Raw genomic sequence first — 18,315 nt, forward strand, 5'->3', positions numbered from 1 at the left:
TCATGAGGAAGTTCCACACTGGAATACTTTTCTCCTGTGAGCAGGCTGATGAGCAGTCAGGAATGCCAGTGAATAATTAGAATACTTTAATTTATGCATTATATAATGTATACAATTATGAAAGTTAGATGTGTGAGTGTGTGTTTTTGGGATTATCTTTCCCTGAAATGAAGGTTGGTTCTTATCTTACCAGACTTATTTACAAGTCCTATCCTACCTTTTAACATAAAACAAATATTCACATGTCAATATATGTGTATATAAGGATATATACTGGATTAAAATAATTTTTCATAATGTTGTTTGCAAGCCTTCTCCTCCTTCAGCTTCATAGGCTGTGGAAATATTAATAAATACTTGCCTTGGAGGATTTACTGGTTTGTGGACTAATCAGATTGGAACTGTGGACAGAGGTTTTGGGCCCACCTACCCCACCATCTCTTGATCTCCACTGGAGCTGGCAATCAATGGCAACAAACCACACAAGGGAATAGTTGAAATGGTGGTGGTTTGAATGAATGATGTACCACATCAACAAGAAGAAGCTTATTGTTAGACATGGATCACCTTTCATGTCCCTGTGCCTTCCTGGAATACTTATCGGGTTTAGTTCCTGGACACAGATTATCTCATTCCTGGATTTCAAAATAAAACAGCAAATAATATCATTATAGGAGGAGGAACAGATTGAATATTGAATTTCAAAATCTGTATGTGAATCCGTGGCAGTCTACAGGCATGAGACAAAAGATTGTTCATCATCCTCGCCACTGAACGCACAAAAATCCCTCCATCATTGGCAGAAGTGAATTAAATTGAGAATGACTTACAGTGCTTAAGCTCAATCAAGGCGTCTTATATTCGTTAAGAGCCCAAACTATGCATGATATAATCGTGCCTGTGACGGAGGAACAGATGGGATGAGCTGTTGTATTTGCAGTCTGTGTCTGTGCTCAGTTTACCGTGCAGCTCATATGGGGGTGAGAGGATCAGCTGATGCTCGTTGCTATATGTGATCACCGCTCAGCAGGCAGCACCAACACAATATGTTCAAACCCACGAGAGGAGAAAGTGTTTGTTTTTCACACTTTCGATGGCGCAAGTAAGCATTGGAGCATTTGGATCAACTTCTTCTTTAACGTATGAGCTTTAATTCTCACTTCAGACTTCAAACTTACATAGCATATGCTGTATGTTTAGAGCAGGTATCGGCTTTGACTGTTACCTTTGGTGGAGTCTTTGGAGGTGAAATGGATATTGATCATGATTTAATTTGAGACATAAATCAAACTCGGACAGTTCTGGACCACATTAGAAGATAAAACTGCTGACACACTTAATACAAATGTCTCTGCCTGTGAAAAACCCTGACATGGGCAAAAACATGGAACAAAACAAATCTATTCAATAGTCATTTATTATCAATTACTAAAATTTCAGTCTCGAGTCACAATAACTCAAAGCTCATTTACACAATTAAAGTGCAATCTGATATACAAAATAAGCACTGACTTCAGGTTAAAAACATCCCCTAAAATCAACACTATCCATCATATTTAACCCCTCATCTACTTTATTATATCCACAATCCTGCATCACCAGTAAAAGATTTTAGGGTTTTTTTATATATCATATTTTCAATATAGGAGTCTTCTATTATGATTTTAAATGCAATTATAGTTTGAGGTATACATCTTAATGTTGTGCATTGTTCATGTCCTCCGCCTGAGCCTTCCTGACTGCACGACACACAAGGTCATACTTCAAAATGAGGTAGACGAGTATCGATTCCTGGAAGCGGTGTAGTCAAGTTATGACGAGGTCTTCATAACGAGGCAGCGGGTGGTCCTCAATGTATTTCTTAATGTACGAACAAGAGACACGTGCCTGTAGGTTTTCTTCAACCACAAAGTCCATGGCAGCCTGTGGGGGAAACATGGTTGATACAATGTTAAAATTATACAGGCAGCTGGAATGCATGGAATTATGCCTCTCCAAGAATGGATACAATTACCTTTGAGAGCAGCGCTGCAACACCTCGGCCCCTGAATGACTCTGGTACGTAGGTGGACGACAGATCCACCTCCTTCTCTGCAGTGGATTTGTAGCACAGCACTGCACTCTCATGGCTCCCTGATGTAAAATCAATGGAAACGCTGGAGTTTACATGAATGTTTCAAGCATGGTGGCTTACTGTAAAGAAGAACAAATCAATATAATGTGATTATTGTTATATAGATGGCGCTTTCATGGGACTTTTACGCACAACACTATTTCAGAGATCAATAGTAGATGTAATGAGAAAACAGGTACATTTGAGCCCTTTAACTGTATAACACATTACACCACATCTTGTGTATTGATGTCACAACAAGAGAAAATACTGTTTTGAACAGAAAATGGCCCAATTTCCACTTACTGCTACTGTGGCAATTTAATTAACTTGAAAGGCCATTAACTCATGTTCTATCATTGTTTTCTATTAAGTAAAAACAAAACATTGTTGATAATTGAAATAATGATTGATTTTTGTGCGTGTTTTTCTCACATAATGCAACTGGGTAAAAAGCACTTACAAAATGCAATCATTATGCAATAATTAACAATAAATGCACTTGTTTAGACATAAAGGCCGCGAATAGGTGGTGTGACATTTTAATGAGTAACCACGTTAACTGGTGACTGCAGCGTGACTGACTGATATTTTGCCATGGATTTACATTCACAATTTGTATTTAGTAACTGTTAACCTTAATTTTGTACAGCCAAGCAGTCTGAGTCTACGAGTAATGCTGCTTCGCTCAGGCAGACGAAAAACAACACATTTAGTTGCCCCTGCAAATGCCTGTTTGTTTGTTCATTATTACATTTTGCTAAATATTATCTCCGTAGGTACGTATAATAAGTGTGACACATTTACGTCCTAGATTGCAAGTCGCATTGTGTTAAGTATTAAGCATTTATTACACATTTACTGAAAATGAACAAAAAGGCACTCACTGGGACAACTAAATGACTCCTGGTTACTCAGTCACCCGTTAATCTAGTACTCCGGCTTCTCCTTTCACGCTCTCCCCGGTATCGGAGTGCCATCCTCGGCTTGTCTCCTTACCTTCCCCGACGCCCGGGCTGACGGTAAAGCGCCGGTTCTGTCGGTCATGTTCCACCTTTAAACCGCTACAGTTTAAAACACTGAAAGCAGCCGGATCAGATTTCACCCGGATGTTCTTGTTCAGCACACCGAGTCTGGAGATCAGTCTGAAGGCCATTTCATAAATTAGAAGTTTAGCGCGACACAAGCATGGACGCGTTCCAAGTCGCTTGTCGACTCTCCTCCACCCTCTATCCGTGTAATCCGGAAATCGAACGGATCCGCCACTGTTAACCGTCTAACGTCACCGCTATTCACAGTAAGTTTTTTTTTCTTTTAAATTTCGATTATTAATGGTCTATTTGAACCAACAACAACATTATAGTTTATTTGACATACGATGTGACAACAACATACTGAGTTCAGTCGTGTCAAAATAATGAATCTTCCTGTCAATATGCATTTCCAATTACAAGCTTTTGGATGATTAATCACACTGTATTTTCCACCGTAAAACATGTATAATTAATGGATTAGATTTTAGAGTGTAAAGTAATGATGACAATAATTGAGCCTGATATTGAGTCTCAAGAACATGTTTTCAACTCATTATGTAATCAAAATTTGTATTGTATGTAATACTGTATTTTTTCATACTGTGTAATTCAAAGATGTAGATGCAGCAGATTGTTGCACATTCTGTAATCTGCTGGAAGACAATTCTGTATATATACATATTTTTTATTTTTATGTTAAGGACATTTGGCAAGAGTTTGCTGCATGGATACTTAAATGACACTTTCAACCCCAGATACATTGAGATCGAGTCCTCTAGTCTAATTCACATTGGAGGAGTGAGGAGAGAGGAAAGTCTATCAAACACATTCATTTCAAAGATTTTAATCAAAAACAGAACACAAATAGAATGCAGACAAATATTAAATAGACTGTTTACATGGATAAAAGACAACTGCGGACAAAATATTGTGATTCTCAAACTTTTTCTACAAATCTATTACATTCACTTATTTGCTTTACTTTCACGTCTTGATAAAGCAAGAAAAGTCAATTCAGAAAATATCCCAAATCACTACAATATAAGACTGTATAGGGAAAGACTACATCTCATCAAAGACAGCAGCATTCTTCACCCCTGCAGCCATCACAGCAAAGAACACATTTGGGAAGCAGGATCTGGCATAGATTGCCACCTTGGGGAGAGAGGGAGCAATTACCACCTCCTTCCTCTTGTTGTTCAAAGTCTTCACTATCTCAGCAGCTGCCTCATCTGGAGAAACGCCGAGAGGCTTCTTTGTGTACAACACTGTGAAATCAAAACAGAGAGAGTGGGAGGGAGAGAGAGAGAGAAACTTTATGGTCGCCTTTTAGGATATTACATATCTTACAAAGTTAAATTCTCTGCCTTGTTTTGGTGCCGGATGAAAACTTATGGCGTGTCTGAAATGCAAAGGGTTTATCCTTTAGGGCTGCAAAGATGTTCTCAGTTAATCTCACCGACATTCAATTTGTATATTTGAATATTTCTTGTATAGGAAAGGGAATATTAAGCCTGAAGGAAAGGTGTAAAAGTGGTGAAGGGTCACTAGAAACATCAGGCAACATCCCCTAGGGAACATGAACCCCAACTGCTAATGCACACGCTTTCCGTCATGGTCTCTTTGTCTAGTTTTATCTGAATTTGCTCACATGACCAGATGGATTTGGTGGCCGGTGCCTCTGCCGCCAAGCTGCTGATGAAGGTGTGGTTTAAGGTGCTGACGGAGATGCCGAACTCTTCAACTTCAGCCCTCAAACAGTCGAAGAAAGCCTGAACTGCATGCTTTGATGCTGCATCTGGAATGTAGAAAATGCACCATGTGAGATCTTAATTAACCTGTACTGGGTACGAAAATACATTTGACACTTTGATATAAAAGGATAATCATATTCTTATTGTTAAAACAACTATACTCACATGTAGTTCGGAAAGGCACAGCGAGTTTTCCTTGGATGCTGTTGACGAGCAGCAGGTGACCAGTTCGCCTTGAGATCATGGAGGGCAACACCCCTGAAAACAATAAGAAGCATCATTATCATAATCTTTTGTTTCTGATGTACGTAGGACCGAAACCAATACTGTAGAAGATGTACCTTTGGCCAATGTGACCGGCCCAAAGTAGTTATTGTTCATGACTAACTTGTCCATCTCCAGAGACACATTCAGTGCAGGGGCTTTGACCTTCATGCTGCTGTTGAAGATGAGAACATCCAAGCAGCCATAGCACTCCAGGATCTCTTCGATCGCATCAGGCAAACTGTCCATGTCTCCGAAATCCAGCAGCACAAGTTTAGGGGGAAAGGTCTGAGTGAGAGGAAGCAGAGGAAGCAGGCGTGGTTCATCATTGGATATTAATCCATTCACCTGTCTTTGTGTCTTGGCTCTGCTCTGGTACACTTACCACCGTGGGGTCCGAAGCACTCGCCAAATCATCGACAAGGCCTTCAAGTTGCTCCCAGTGTTTCCCACAGAGGATCAGCCTCGCTCCTCCTTTGTGAAACACACTTGCACATTCTTCATTGATGAATCCATCCAAACAGGGTCAAACAAGACATAGAGAACAAGAGTGAGACGAACCAATTCATTGTTCTAACGGCCATCAAAGTGTTATTAAGTTACCTTTTCCAAGCCCGGATAAGGAATCAGTTATAAGGACCACTTTATTGCGGACTGACGTTTTAGATAACAGATTGGTAACCAGACCGTAGAGGTAGAAAAACCCAGCCGTCAGTACGATGACAGCAGGCACCAAGAGGACAGTGGTGGTCAGTACCGGGTCCATCTCCTCGGTGATAACCTGCAAAAATGTGGGATTTTCAAATCAAATGTGCATTATAACAAAGAAAACAAACAAGGGGAAATATGCAAAAACTCAAGCAAAACACTCAAACGTCACCACGAAGGTCACAGACCGCTCTAACGTTTGATTGTTAGACGTTTGACGATGAAAACGTATCAGGTTTTCATACTCTTTGTGATGTATTGGATGCAGAATCATTGATGGATTGAGGATGCAGATGAGGTGGGATGAGATCTGGTGAGGATGATTCAAAAGCAGCTTATTCATACCAAGAGGCTCTCCGGCTCTGTTTTATTGGAATCCTTCTGAGCTTCTACAATCATTTTTAATGCTTAAAGTTATATTCTTACAACTCTGAAACAAAAAACAGACACAATACATTTTTCTTATGTAAGGATTTCAGAAGCATATGCACAAAATACTACACGTCTGTCTGAGTGTGTAATAGTAGTAGTAGTAGTAGTAGTAGTAGTCTGTAGTGAGGGAGAGTATTGTATACGAGTACATGTGAGTACTGTACAGTGTGTGCAGTGTGTGCAGTGTCCACCGGCCAACTGTAATCCCACCACAAACCAGTAGGTGTCCTCAAACTCACGGCCTGAAAACTGAGTTCAGTGCATTTACTCACATTATTGTATATTATAAAGTGTATCCCCTAACCCTAACCCTACAAACCGATGAAACCTGAGGAGCTGAAAGTGCCTCTGACTTCCTTCTATTCTCTTTCCCTTCCCTTCTCCCTTGTGCCCTATATTCCTCCCCTCTTTCTTTTATACCCCTTCCTTTCCCATTCATACTTCTTCCTAACTTCCATACTTATTTCCGTACTTACGTAATCACTTGCTTGCTTACCTACATATTTGCATACTTACTGTCTTACTTATACACCAAACACAGGCATTAATGTGTTCTAATTCAGCTGTGCAGCGTTTAGAGGATAACCTTTTGGCATACAGTAAGTCTACCATGTCAAGCGCAGTGTGTTTGTCCAAGAAGGCCCCTCTAAATATAAACTGTCCTACAAATAGATCCTGCATTTCTCACAAAGGCTCAATGTCAAACAGTTATACTCGCATGATTCTTTAACAAAAACACAGTGGAAAACTGAAGAGGAATGAAAACAAACTGTCAACCTCAAAGAAGTCCAATTTGTTGCTCAGATTGCTCTCAGGGCTCAAGTGATTCCCTAATAGAGTTTTAAAAAGTACTGTTCATATCTTACCTATAGAGCTGACTGACCTACATATTGTAGGAAATGAATGAGCAGATTTCACTTACTGCTGGGGTTCCTCAGGCTTTGCAGAAACTCTGTACAGTTTAATATCCTCAGACGTAGAACCGGAGCTCGTTCACATGCATGAAGCCAGCAGGCCCGCTCAGGCAATACTTTGGGATTTGGGCTCTTTTAATAGCCACACAGCTGAGTCTGTTATTTTCAATGCATGTTGTCAACATGGTATGCTTAGAATGACAGACGAGGAGGGGCCCGGGGTCCAGGATGAGAGGCGATCCCTCGGCTGGGACTCGCTTCCCTTAGGCTCTGCATTTCATATCTGATCACAGAGACCTGGTGTGCATACAGAATGAGATGCATGCACTGTACATGGACAAACACACGGGGTCATGCGTGTGTGAGAACCATTAGTTAGTCACACTATTTGCATGTATTTACTTTGCCATATTAACACAGGATTATCAAAGTAGCCCATTGAAATGAATCATCCATTTAGTTATTAACAATATTTACAAAATGTACTACATAATTAACAGCTCTGAATGTGCCTGTGGTTAATCTGCTCTAAAGGTTGTCTGCTTTCTCTCTAAAATGAGAGAGAGAGAGAGAGAGAGATTACGTTTTTTGTTGAAATGGTCGCCCCTGTTATAAAGGCTCTTTTATATAGTTTTGAGCTACGTGAATGTGTGTGCGCGTGTGCATGTGTGCGCGCGTGTGTGTGTGTGACAAGTGGCGCGACGCACGACGGCTGTCAAGAGAGCGTCGAAAATTATCTGAGTGAAATCACACAAAATTAGACAAATCGACCGGATAACGCCGTCACAATAAAAGCACACAACTTGACAATTCTGTTAAACGAGAACTAGTATGGTCGTGACTTCAAATAACATAGCCAGCCGGGAAGATGGAGAGGTATTAAAGTAAGAAATACAAAAGACAATTGAATTAAATCGGCAACCTGTTAGATTTTGGAATGAGTGGAACACTGGGGGAAATTTGAATCACTCACTCCCCTCATTTGCAAAGGAGTCATGCCTCAACAATTGCCCCGTTCAAGAACTTGAAACATAAATGACAATTAATGAAGCAAATTCTATTTGGCAATTCTTGGTGAATTTGGGGTCTTAGTTTTCTTACCCCCAACATCATCCATACAGCAATTGGATATGTTACCGTGGCAGATTTATCACTAACCTATCAAATGTCAAAGCCAAAAATAATACACATCAAAAACATTAATTGTACAGATTGGTTTTAAAAAGTTACTTCTTCTTTTTCCTATACGTTTTATTTTGAAATGCAGCCCAGAATCACGTTATTACTTTCGCTTTAACTTGACACCGGGATCAATTCTGTGCTGTGGTTTGTTGCTGCACTGACATCAGACAGTCCTGGAGCTGCACGCACACAAACTTAATCTGTGATTTGTATACAGAAACATTAACGATAAAATGTCGGATTTTGACGAATTTGAGAAGCAGTTGAGCGAGAATCGTCAGGGTGAGTAATCCGCTCTGTCTATGCCCCCAGCTCGGTCTGCATGCTAACGGCGCAGCGCAGACTTGTGCGTAACGTTAAATAATATTATGAATGGACGCAAAACCATCCGGACACGAACTTTGCGCTGCGTCCTTTACCGGCTGTGACTCAGCTGGTTTGGTGACTCACGTTACATTTCCCGTTCCCTTCTTACCTGAGGTTTCATAAAGCCGGTAACCTGAATGCTAAGTGCAGGGTTCCATCTGTCATGACGCGCTGCATGTGGGGACAGAGTCATACCTGTGAGGGGCTTTGACTCCATGGACAAGATCCACCGGACAATCCGCCATTCACCCTGCAGCCTGTTACCTTATAGAATGTAAAGGAGCTGATTCTCTTACTTCAACAACAACAGTATCATAATATAACACAAACAAACATAATCATGATAATATATAAATACAACAACAATAGCCATCTTCGTTTTCATCATCATCATCATCATCATCATCATCATCATCACATCATATTGCATTTGACAAACTGTATTGAATGTTTTTCTCTGTAATGATAATAACAGTGGCAGAAGATAATGTTTAAATGGATTGGAACTTGTATAGCTTGTATATTAAATTTATATTTTCAGTCAAAGTATTGATTTATTGTACATTTTCTTTGAGTCTCTTCTTCTTGAGTGTACAATCATGTATCTGCATTAATATGGAAGCTGGAACCAGGAACTGGCATTCCTACTCAGTAAATACTCTGATTATGAAATTATGAATTATGAAAATTGTTAATTATTTTTTTCAATCTACTATTATTTCAGTGAAAGGAGCAGCATACCACATAAGAAATGTCATTATAAAGTAACTACAATAGGTTTGGTTCAAATTAAAGCAAGTCTACATATAGGTTTTGATCATATTGTTATTATTTGTTATTTCATTTCGTTTGTATTTGGAAACTGTCACAACGTGTAAAGAACAAACACACATGGATCCACTTGTACTTCACTGCAGCTCCACTGTTCACACTGAGTGTCGACATGCCATTTTCGGCACTGTTTCCTTGAAACTGTTTCCTTGAAATTTCTTCAACTACTAATATAGAAAGCTGATTACATTTGAGAAGGGAAGAAATATAGAAATGCATATGAAGAGGTGAGTTCCTGTATGCAGTTAGTTTGAATCCAAGCCTGAACCTCTGCTCTCTGCCCATAGAGAGGGAGAAAGAGAGACACAAGAAGAGGAGCCACAGCGACTCTCCCGGTCGGGGTGAGAAGCATCGCAGCTGGAGCAAAGACCGAGGGAGCCGCAGCCGAGAGAAGCGAAGCCGTAGCAGAGACAGGAAGAGCCGAGACCGCCGGAGCTCGTCCCGCGACCACAAGAAGCACAGGTCAGGGACAGACCACAGAACACTGCAGATCAAATCCCCTTGGGTTTCTTTAAAGTAGATCAGTCACAAAACACTTCAAAGACATCAGACTGGTATTTGACACATTTTTAATGACTTCTACAATTAGATTAGATTAAATAGATGAATCAAAACAAAATCAATAATAAGTTTGAAGATTTACTTTCAGCGCAAAAAGAGAAAAGATGTTCCAGTCAAAATCCTGACTTACTTATCTTTGTGTTTAGCCATTCTCCAAGGCGAACAAAGAAGAAAAAGATCTGCAAATACTGGGACGTTCCACCTCCCGGCTTTGACAACATTACACCAATGCAGTACAAAGCTATGCAAGGTATCTGCCCACTTCTCTTTGCTTACTGCGCCTCAGAATGCCTCATATGAGGGTCAACACGTGATGATCCAGGCACGCTGGCTGCTCTCAATGCAGGGTGTGATGTCTCATCCAATTCTGACACCTCCTGTGACAATAACTATTGAAAATATCATTATGTGAGTGTTTGCATCAGGGGGCAGAGCTCAACCTTTATTTTGTCTCCTTCATTACTTCCTCCTCAGTTGCAGAAATTCATATAAACCGACATTTGTTAGATGACTTGCCTCCACCTCACCTCCTCCTCCTCCTTTCTTCATCTTCTCTGCCTTCACTTTACTGCTAAATAAAATACAGCTACCGCCAGCTTCTGTCTGCGTTTGATTGCGTGTCACCGCTGCACTGACTCACTCTCAATACTGGCAGTGGACGATAATACAGGAAGAGTTTTTAAATATACTGGGCCTCTTAAGTCTTCCCTTACATGCACTTAACCAATTATGTTTACATTTTACACAGGGCTCCATTGAGGATCGCATTAGTTGAGACTGTATTAGTTAAACTCTGACAGAGACCAAAGCAAATCAACCCCTCGTCAATATCAGGACCAACATAGGCTGATCCAAACAAAAGCATTTTCCAAAACAAACCAAGAACTCTGTATGTCCCTCAGAAAAAGGAAGCAGACAGTGAAAGCAGTCTTCTTTCACTGTCTGCTTCTCTCTGTTTTTGCTTGATTTAGTCAAATCCACACCCTGCAGACACAGAGAGGAGACGTGTTTCAAACAGGCATCAGATTGAGAGACTTTAACAAATCATAAAACTATTATGGCCTCTGGACTGGAGGCCGAGGCTGGAATCAAAGCTTTACAGCCTGAGGCCTTAGTATCTGTCATCAGCACAGCCCGTCGACACTGCTCGCTGTTTTGTTTATTTGATATTAATAGCAACTGGAAGGTCATAATAATGTTCAGTCCAAATGTGTCATCTGAACATGAGTCACTGTGATATACTTTATACATACTTAATGGTTCCATTAATGCTTTACACAACAGCTTTGGCTTGTCTCGATTCTTTTCGTCATTTAGCTCTTTAAGCTACCAGGAAGGTCCTCTAATGGACAACTTGACCTTTCACCTCATGGATGTTTTTTAATTTAGATCTAAGTCACATTTACAGCAGAATGCCTGGATCATTATCGTGGAAAATGTTCTTTCTTAATGTCATAAAACATTTAAAGCTTAAGCTCTGGTGATTTATTACAGAGGGAGAACCTTTCATTACTTACATACTTTGGGGAATTTGTACAATATGGCAACCAGAAATATGCTCATATCAATGTCTTGTTATGTAGCAAAGCCATAAATAAATAGGTAAGTCAGAACTTGTAAGCCTTGGGTGAAGTGGCTCTTATCACAAAGTGGAACTGATGTTTCTAATGTACTATCTCCTCCTAAGCGGCCGGCCAAATACCAACAATCGCTCTACTGGCAACGTCCGCAACCACTGGAGTGGCTGCAGCGCCGACACAAGTGCCCATTGTCGGCAGTCAGATGACACGACAGGCCAGGCGGCTTTATGTTGGAAATATTCCCTTTGGAGTAACTGAGGTAAACTCTCCGCTCGCTTCACTCTCCATTCCCAATAATACATTATATTAGTGCCAAACGTCGCTCATGTTGCAGTGTTTTCAGTGTGGGCTTCTCAGGCATGCTGGGTATTATTTTCCCCTCTCTACAGGAGTCCATGGCAGAGTTCTTCAACGCCCAGATGAGGCTGGCAGGCCTTTCACAAGCTCCTAGCAACCCTGTACTCGCCGTGCAGATTAATCAGGACAAGAACTTTGCATTCCTAGAGGTGTGTGGTTATATTTCTGCCACAAAGTCACATCAGAATAAGAGTTTAAGATTATTCATAAAACAAAATGATTTTCCTCTTTAGTTCCGCTCAGTAGACGAGACGACGCAGGCCATGGCCTTTGACGGAATCATTTTCCAAGGTCAGTCGCTGAAGATCAGACGACCTCACGACTATCGGCCTTTGCCTGGCATCTCAGAGCAACCTGCTTTCCACGTTCCAGGTTTGACACAACAGAGTTTGCCTAGAAACAATGCTCTAATATTCATTGTAACATTTGAGATTTGTGTGTTCTTCTTTCTCGTGTTGACTCCCGCAGGTGTCGTCTCCACGGTTGTTCCCGATTCCCCCCACAAACTGTTTATAGGAGGCCTGCCTAACTACCTGAATGATGACCAGGTATTTCTCTCAAAACACACTCATCAGGTGCTCTCATGTTTCCTCATTTCCCTGTTGCTTATTGAGTAAATGTAATGTAATGCAATGTTTTTTAATTTCCTCAGCATCGAAACATTTTAAAGAGAATATATAAGGAAAATGTTCTTTAAGGAAAGTTCTTCAAAATGTAGTCAGTGTGCATTGTAGGGCTGGCCCCTACTGTTCAAACATGAAACTACTCCATTATGTTGGTACCAAAGTGTTGTTGCTTGACCTACACCGGAGTAGAACCACGCAGAAGAAATGAATCGTGTGATTTAGCTTTAAGCCTAAATTACCGTACACATCCACAACGTGTACAATCAACACTTGTATTCATGAGACGGTGGTTATTTGACGTGATGTTGTGTAACGTTACTGTATTTGTTTTAGTTTAAACTGAGAGTCGGGGGAAACACAGGTGCTATTCAAACATGCAATCACACACAACACATGTAGTTAATTTTTTGCCACGAGTGACTCGGCCAATGTTATCGGAGTAATGCTGCCACTTGCTGGACATGTTGAAAACTGCAGCGACTGTCTGGTAATACGCGTTATGAACGTAATGTACTGCAAATTTCCTTAGCCTTGAAACAGTATTTGGGGCCAGCCCTACTAAATAGAACTTTATACCATTGTTTAAACACATTCACTGAAGACTAAAGAGGTTTTTGAATATCTGTACTTGATATTGTAACCTAAACACAAATATAACATTCTCCTCATCTTTAGCTCATCAAAACAAATGTGGCATAAAGTAAATTGGGTAAACTAGGCCTGTGAACGATCATGCTGTCGTGTGTGTGATACGTTGGCCTGAATCGACACAGAGTGGACTTTTCCTCTGAACACACACACACACACACACATTCAAGTCGATATTGGCAGATAATTGGCTTTAAACCTCCATAGCTTCAAACATTTCCCCACGTCTCTGCTCTGGGCAGTAGGTTTGCACTTTGATGCTGTGGCTTTTGATTCTAACTGTCCATTCTATCTCATTTATTCTAATTAGCCTGTAGACTGGTGTTTATTATTCATTTATTATTTAATACTTGCAGTCACTGCTGCTGCGTTGATACTCACAGCTCTTTCATTTTTGTTCCCCCACTTTGTCCCCAGCTAGGGGCCTGTAAGATCGTTAAGTCTGCGCTCATAATTTGTTCAGTAATACTGATCTACTGCTGCCATGCCAACATGTAACACAAGGCAAGTAAGACATTCTGCTCCTCACACGGATGCACCCCGAGCCAGCAGGCTCCCTTACTGGCTACTTTCTCTCTCCCATTGTGCCTCTGGAGCGCGTTTAGGACCCAGGGATTTTGTTAAGCTCTGCTCATTAGAACAGGCTCGGGAATGGTGGTGGTGGTGTTTATGAGGGTGTTTGTGCAGTTTTAAAAGTAAAGGTAAGACACACATTATCTCACCGTTCTGGTGCATTTTGCCTGTAGTTGGCAAAATACGATAGCATTCCAGATTTTCCAGAACTTCCCTAAATAATACATAGATTTCGACAAGAATTGATTTCTGCTTTACTTTGCAATGCTGAAGAAGCTCTCAGTGGCTTTCTCTAATGATACCATGTCCACCACAAGCTCTTACTGCTGACGTCTATAAACCCTGAAAAAACATGAATCCTTTCTTATATCTTTGCTTTAACGATAAATCAGCAATACAGCATCTGTTAGTGAGACGGATGAGATCACGGAACCCACAAATGTACATTTGACTTTACTGTATAATTACTGTATGTGGAATTGTGTACAGTCTGTTTCCAACAATCCTAATGCGAAATACGCCTTTTTCAGTCTATCCACCACGATACAAATGGACATTTAGAATTCATTCAGTAGGTTGTGTGAACCGGCTTGTGGTCATGCTCACATGTGTGTCGGTCTTCATGTTTTGTGCAGGTGAAGGAGCTCTTGACGTCATTTGGGCCTCTCAAAGCATTCAATCTTGTCAAGGACAGTGCCACTTCACTGTCAAAAGGTTACGCCTTTTGTGAATATGTGGACATCAGTGCCACTGATCAGGTAAGGATCCATCCATCCGTCCATCCATCCGTTCTTCACTGCTTATCAAAGGTAGTACACTGAGCAATGTAGCCCAGATGTTCGTCTCCCTGGGCACGTTCTTCAGCTCCTCATGGGGGATTCCGAACACATTCCCAGGACAGATACGATATAAATCCCTCTGGTCTGCCCTGTTGAAGAGAATTACAATGCCTCCTGGAACACCTCCCTAGAGAGGCGTCCTGGAGAGGACAATCTATCGTTTTCCTCGGGGATGGTAAATCCACATGGTGGAGGTCCTGCATTGTCTTTTGGGGCTGAGCCTGACCAGGCCACATAGGTGCTTGTCTAACCACCAGACTCATGCTTAAGGGTTATAATGAACTGCTCTTAGTCGTGCACAGACCTGGGACTAGTTTGCCTTGTGCAACCCGAATGCTGTTGGCGCTGTTGTTTAAAGGTCTCTCTTTCTCTCTCTCTCTCTCTTTCTCTCTCTCTCTGTCTGTCTCTCTGTCTCTCTGTCTCTCTGTCTCTCTCTGTGTCTCTCCTCTCTCTCTCTCTCTCTCTCTCTCTCTCTCTCTCTCTCTCTCTCCCTCTCCCTCCCTCCCTCCCTCTCTCCCTCATCAGGCAGTGGCCGGGCTCAATGGAATGCAACTGGGTGACAAAAAACTCATCGTCCAAAGGGCAAGTGTGGGAGCTAAAAACGCCAACCCTGTAAGTAGGAGTCTCTTGATCCTTGAGCCTCTTTTAATGGTTCTACACTTCCTGTTTAAGCACAAATAAAACACCAATACTAGTTTAATACTGTAAGCAAGCAGAAAAGTTTCTGCAGGTTTTCCATCAATGGGCTACAATGTTTTGACACTGTTGCTGCAGCACAAAAGGAGCTACATTTTCTTGCAGTGACAGATGGTGGGAGTGAAAGGGCATCGGAAAAAATACTCTCAGCATGTTTATCTCCTCCAGTAATGCCAGAGCCACTGAAGCAGACCGAAGCAGAGTGGGAGGAGCCATGGGGTTTATGGGAAATTCGGTCTTAATTTTGACAGTTACAGCACCTAATAGACAACAGATAAAGGATCAGCTTTCAGACTCTGACCATGACGTCATTTCTTTACAGTAAATGTCTCACTTATAATTTGACACTGATGTGTAAATCTGCTGTATATAACAAAGTATATAGCACATTGTGAACTGTACCAACTCTCAACCCACAGACCTCCATCATAGAGACCCCAGTGACGCTGCAGGTCCCCGGGCTGCAAAGGCTACAGAACTCCGGCATGCCCACGGAGGTCCTGTGCCTTCTCAATATGGTGATGCCTGAGGAGCTGGTGGACGACGAGGACTATGAGGAGATCCTGGAGGACATCCGGGAGGAGTGCTGCAAGTACGGCAGCGTCCGCTCCATCGAGATCCCGCGGCCTGTGGACGGCGTGGAGGTCCCCGGCTGTGGGAAGGTGAGCGCTGTGAGAGGACCTGTTGATTGGTTTGTTTTGGTTTGGTGAGTTTAGTCTGTCTCCATGTGACAGACAAGGGTTGATTCAGTTACAGTAAATTTGCCTACCAGTAGGTGTCACTAATAAACCCTCAAAGCATCAAGCGTTGAACCGCTCGTTTTCCATCATATTTAAATGGGTTAAGCTAAGATTGTACCTTTATATAAGTACGTTTGTAATACTTTGTGTGTCTGTATTATTTCTATTTTTCGCCCTCTCTAATCTCAAGTGTTGTACAATTTAGCTCCTCACAAACTGTCCCGTCTTCCAGATCTTCGTGGAGTACGTTTCCGCTGCAGACTGTCAAAAAGCCATGCAGGCCCTCACCGGCCGCAAGTTTGCCAACAGAGTGGTAGTCACCAAGTACTACGATCCAGATATGTATCACAGACACGAGTTTTGAAGGCACATATGAGTTTCATAGAGACGTCCTTGGTCTTCATCAGCACATTTGCTCCGGTCTATTTCTTCTCTGAATGTTGTGAACGTGTCCTCAGAGACGAGACCTGGAAAAGACTTGTTTTGTTACAGCCACCGCATCTTCTACATCATGAAACGATTCTTCAGTGTTTTTCTTAAGCACTAATTATCTAATCCCAGCTATATCTTAATACCTGCACACTAAAATGATTCTAAATAAAAAAGATAGAAGATTTTGCAATATATATTATGTTTGTAGTAGAATGAACGTCACGTATATCTTAACTAAACTAATACTGCCTGACAATGCCAGAGTAGCTGTCTATCAAGTATGCACTATATGAGTAAAACAGTCAAATGTTGGATTTTGCTCCTGAGCACAAGCATTTATTTCTCTGTGTGAGATGTTTTAGATTTTGTTCTAGAGTCAACAGGCTGCTGCAATGTTTATTATGTGGTCATGAGAAAATAGAAAGCCATGGATTTTTTATTCATGTTCATTCATTTATTTTTCTCAACTAATATTTTCTGATATTTGTCACATAATAAAGTTATTTAAGTTTGTCCAATGCTTAACTCAATAACCTGTATGGCTTACATAGGTTAGCAAATGTCAAATTGTTTTGTGAAAAGAAAGCAGCTATTTTGTAAATATTAAGAATACAATGTCTAAACACGAGTAGTACATCCAATTGGGTATGAATGCTCCTGCTGCAAGCTATTTGATTTAAGAAATGATCTGAATGAAAGCGATGAGCACCCATGGGTCATAAGACAGAGGAACAAAAAAACACTGATTATTGTGTCTGCCTTAAAAGCAATAGACTTTTGATTCTGTTAGTATCTGTCAAAACCAGAATTCCTGTCAAAATCAAATTTTGAAATGAGGGAGATTTGCACATGTTAATAGATGCACCTTTAAGGTCTGTGGATAACTTAAGCACTGTATGATTTCTTTAAAGCTTTGATTCTTGTATGTTGCTCTTTTGCATCCCTTGATGAAAATGCATTAAATTATAACAATTAATTATATATAATATATATATATTATAGAATATGTTGTAGCTGCTTGAAGATTAGAGTGCAGGCAAAAATATAATATATCCGAACGAATTTATTTATTGTTGAGTTATTTAACCATCTGTCAGAAAAACTACCAGGTTTGCATAAATTAAATTTGCTCTGTTTTAGTGAACAAATTGTATTTTAGCATAATAAAGTACAACATATCAGATGATAATAAAGAGTAACTGTATTTTATACATTTTTGGATGGCCAAAAATTTAGAACATTTTTAGTTTGTATAATCCCAACCACTGCCATTGCTTTGAATAAATGCTTGCATCTACTGACCGTCTTTCTGGGCCTCATTCATTTTAAACCATAACATTTACACAAACTTTTCATATTACAGTTAAGGTGTATTATTGAGGGGAAAGTGGGTTTAAGGGACAAGTACGTAAGTGAGTAATTTACACTTGATTTACATGTATAACCTATCCAGCAACCACAAACCTTTGGCAGATTGTTGTACTTTAATTGTACTACCGGTATTGGTCAGGAGAGGGCGCTGTTTATTTCGAAAGTTTTCTTCTCGACGTTACCCCCGTCCTTCAAAACAAAAGCACAAGTATCACCCAATTGCTTGCGTAGTTTTTGTCTGTATTGATTAATTTTGAAGGTCTTTGCAGGAAGTATCATGTTGGTACTCCGCCT

At 40.8% G+C, this 18,315-nt stretch overlaps 3 protein-coding genes across 3 annotated transcripts; 1 reads left to right on the forward strand and 2 right to left on the reverse strand.

Annotated features, from left to right (window-relative positions):
- Positions 1-1,419: 1,419 nt before the first annotated feature.
- On the reverse strand, positions 1,420-3,350 carry LOC142992756 (protein NATD1-like). The gene is made up of 3 exons (XM_076143295.1): positions 3,113-3,350; positions 2,015-2,133; positions 1,420-1,923 (listed from the first exon to the last, which is right to left on the reverse strand). Exons 1-3 carry the CDS (start codon positions 3,267-3,269, stop codon positions 1,807-1,809), a joined length of 393 nt encoding a protein of 130 aa, XP_075999410.1. The 5' UTR covers positions 3,270-3,350; the 3' UTR covers positions 1,420-1,806.
- Positions 3,351-4,209: 859 nt separating this feature from the next.
- Positions 4,210-5,931, reverse strand: dhrs7ca (dehydrogenase/reductase (SDR family) member 7Ca). The gene is made up of 6 exons (XM_076143222.1): positions 5,769-5,931; positions 5,551-5,663; positions 5,243-5,453; positions 5,067-5,159; positions 4,799-4,945; positions 4,210-4,415 (listed from the first exon to the last, which is right to left on the reverse strand). Exons 1-6 carry the CDS (start codon positions 5,929-5,931, stop codon positions 4,210-4,212), a joined length of 933 nt encoding a protein of 310 aa, XP_075999337.1.
- A 2,703-nt stretch (positions 5,932-8,634) lies between these two features.
- Positions 8,635-17,907, forward strand: LOC142992610 (splicing factor U2AF 65 kDa subunit-like). The gene is made up of 11 exons (XM_076143097.1): positions 8,635-8,683; positions 9,886-10,060; positions 10,306-10,409; positions 11,847-11,998; positions 12,129-12,245; positions 12,330-12,468; positions 12,565-12,671; positions 14,579-14,701; positions 15,308-15,394; positions 15,898-16,140; positions 16,451-17,907. Exons 1-11 carry the CDS (start codon positions 8,635-8,637, stop codon positions 16,580-16,582), a joined length of 1,428 nt encoding a protein of 475 aa, XP_075999212.1. The 3' UTR covers positions 16,583-17,907.
- Positions 17,908-18,315: the final 408 nt, after the last annotated feature.

Source organism: Genypterus blacodes, unplaced genomic scaffold (assembly GCF_046128005.1).
Source record: "Genypterus blacodes isolate CSIRO-AG114 ecotype Tasmania unplaced genomic scaffold, CSIRO-AGI_Gbla_v1 ptg000022l_1, whole genome shotgun sequence".
Classification (NCBI taxonomy): Eukaryota; Metazoa; Chordata; class Actinopteri; order Ophidiiformes; family Ophidiidae; genus Genypterus; species Genypterus blacodes.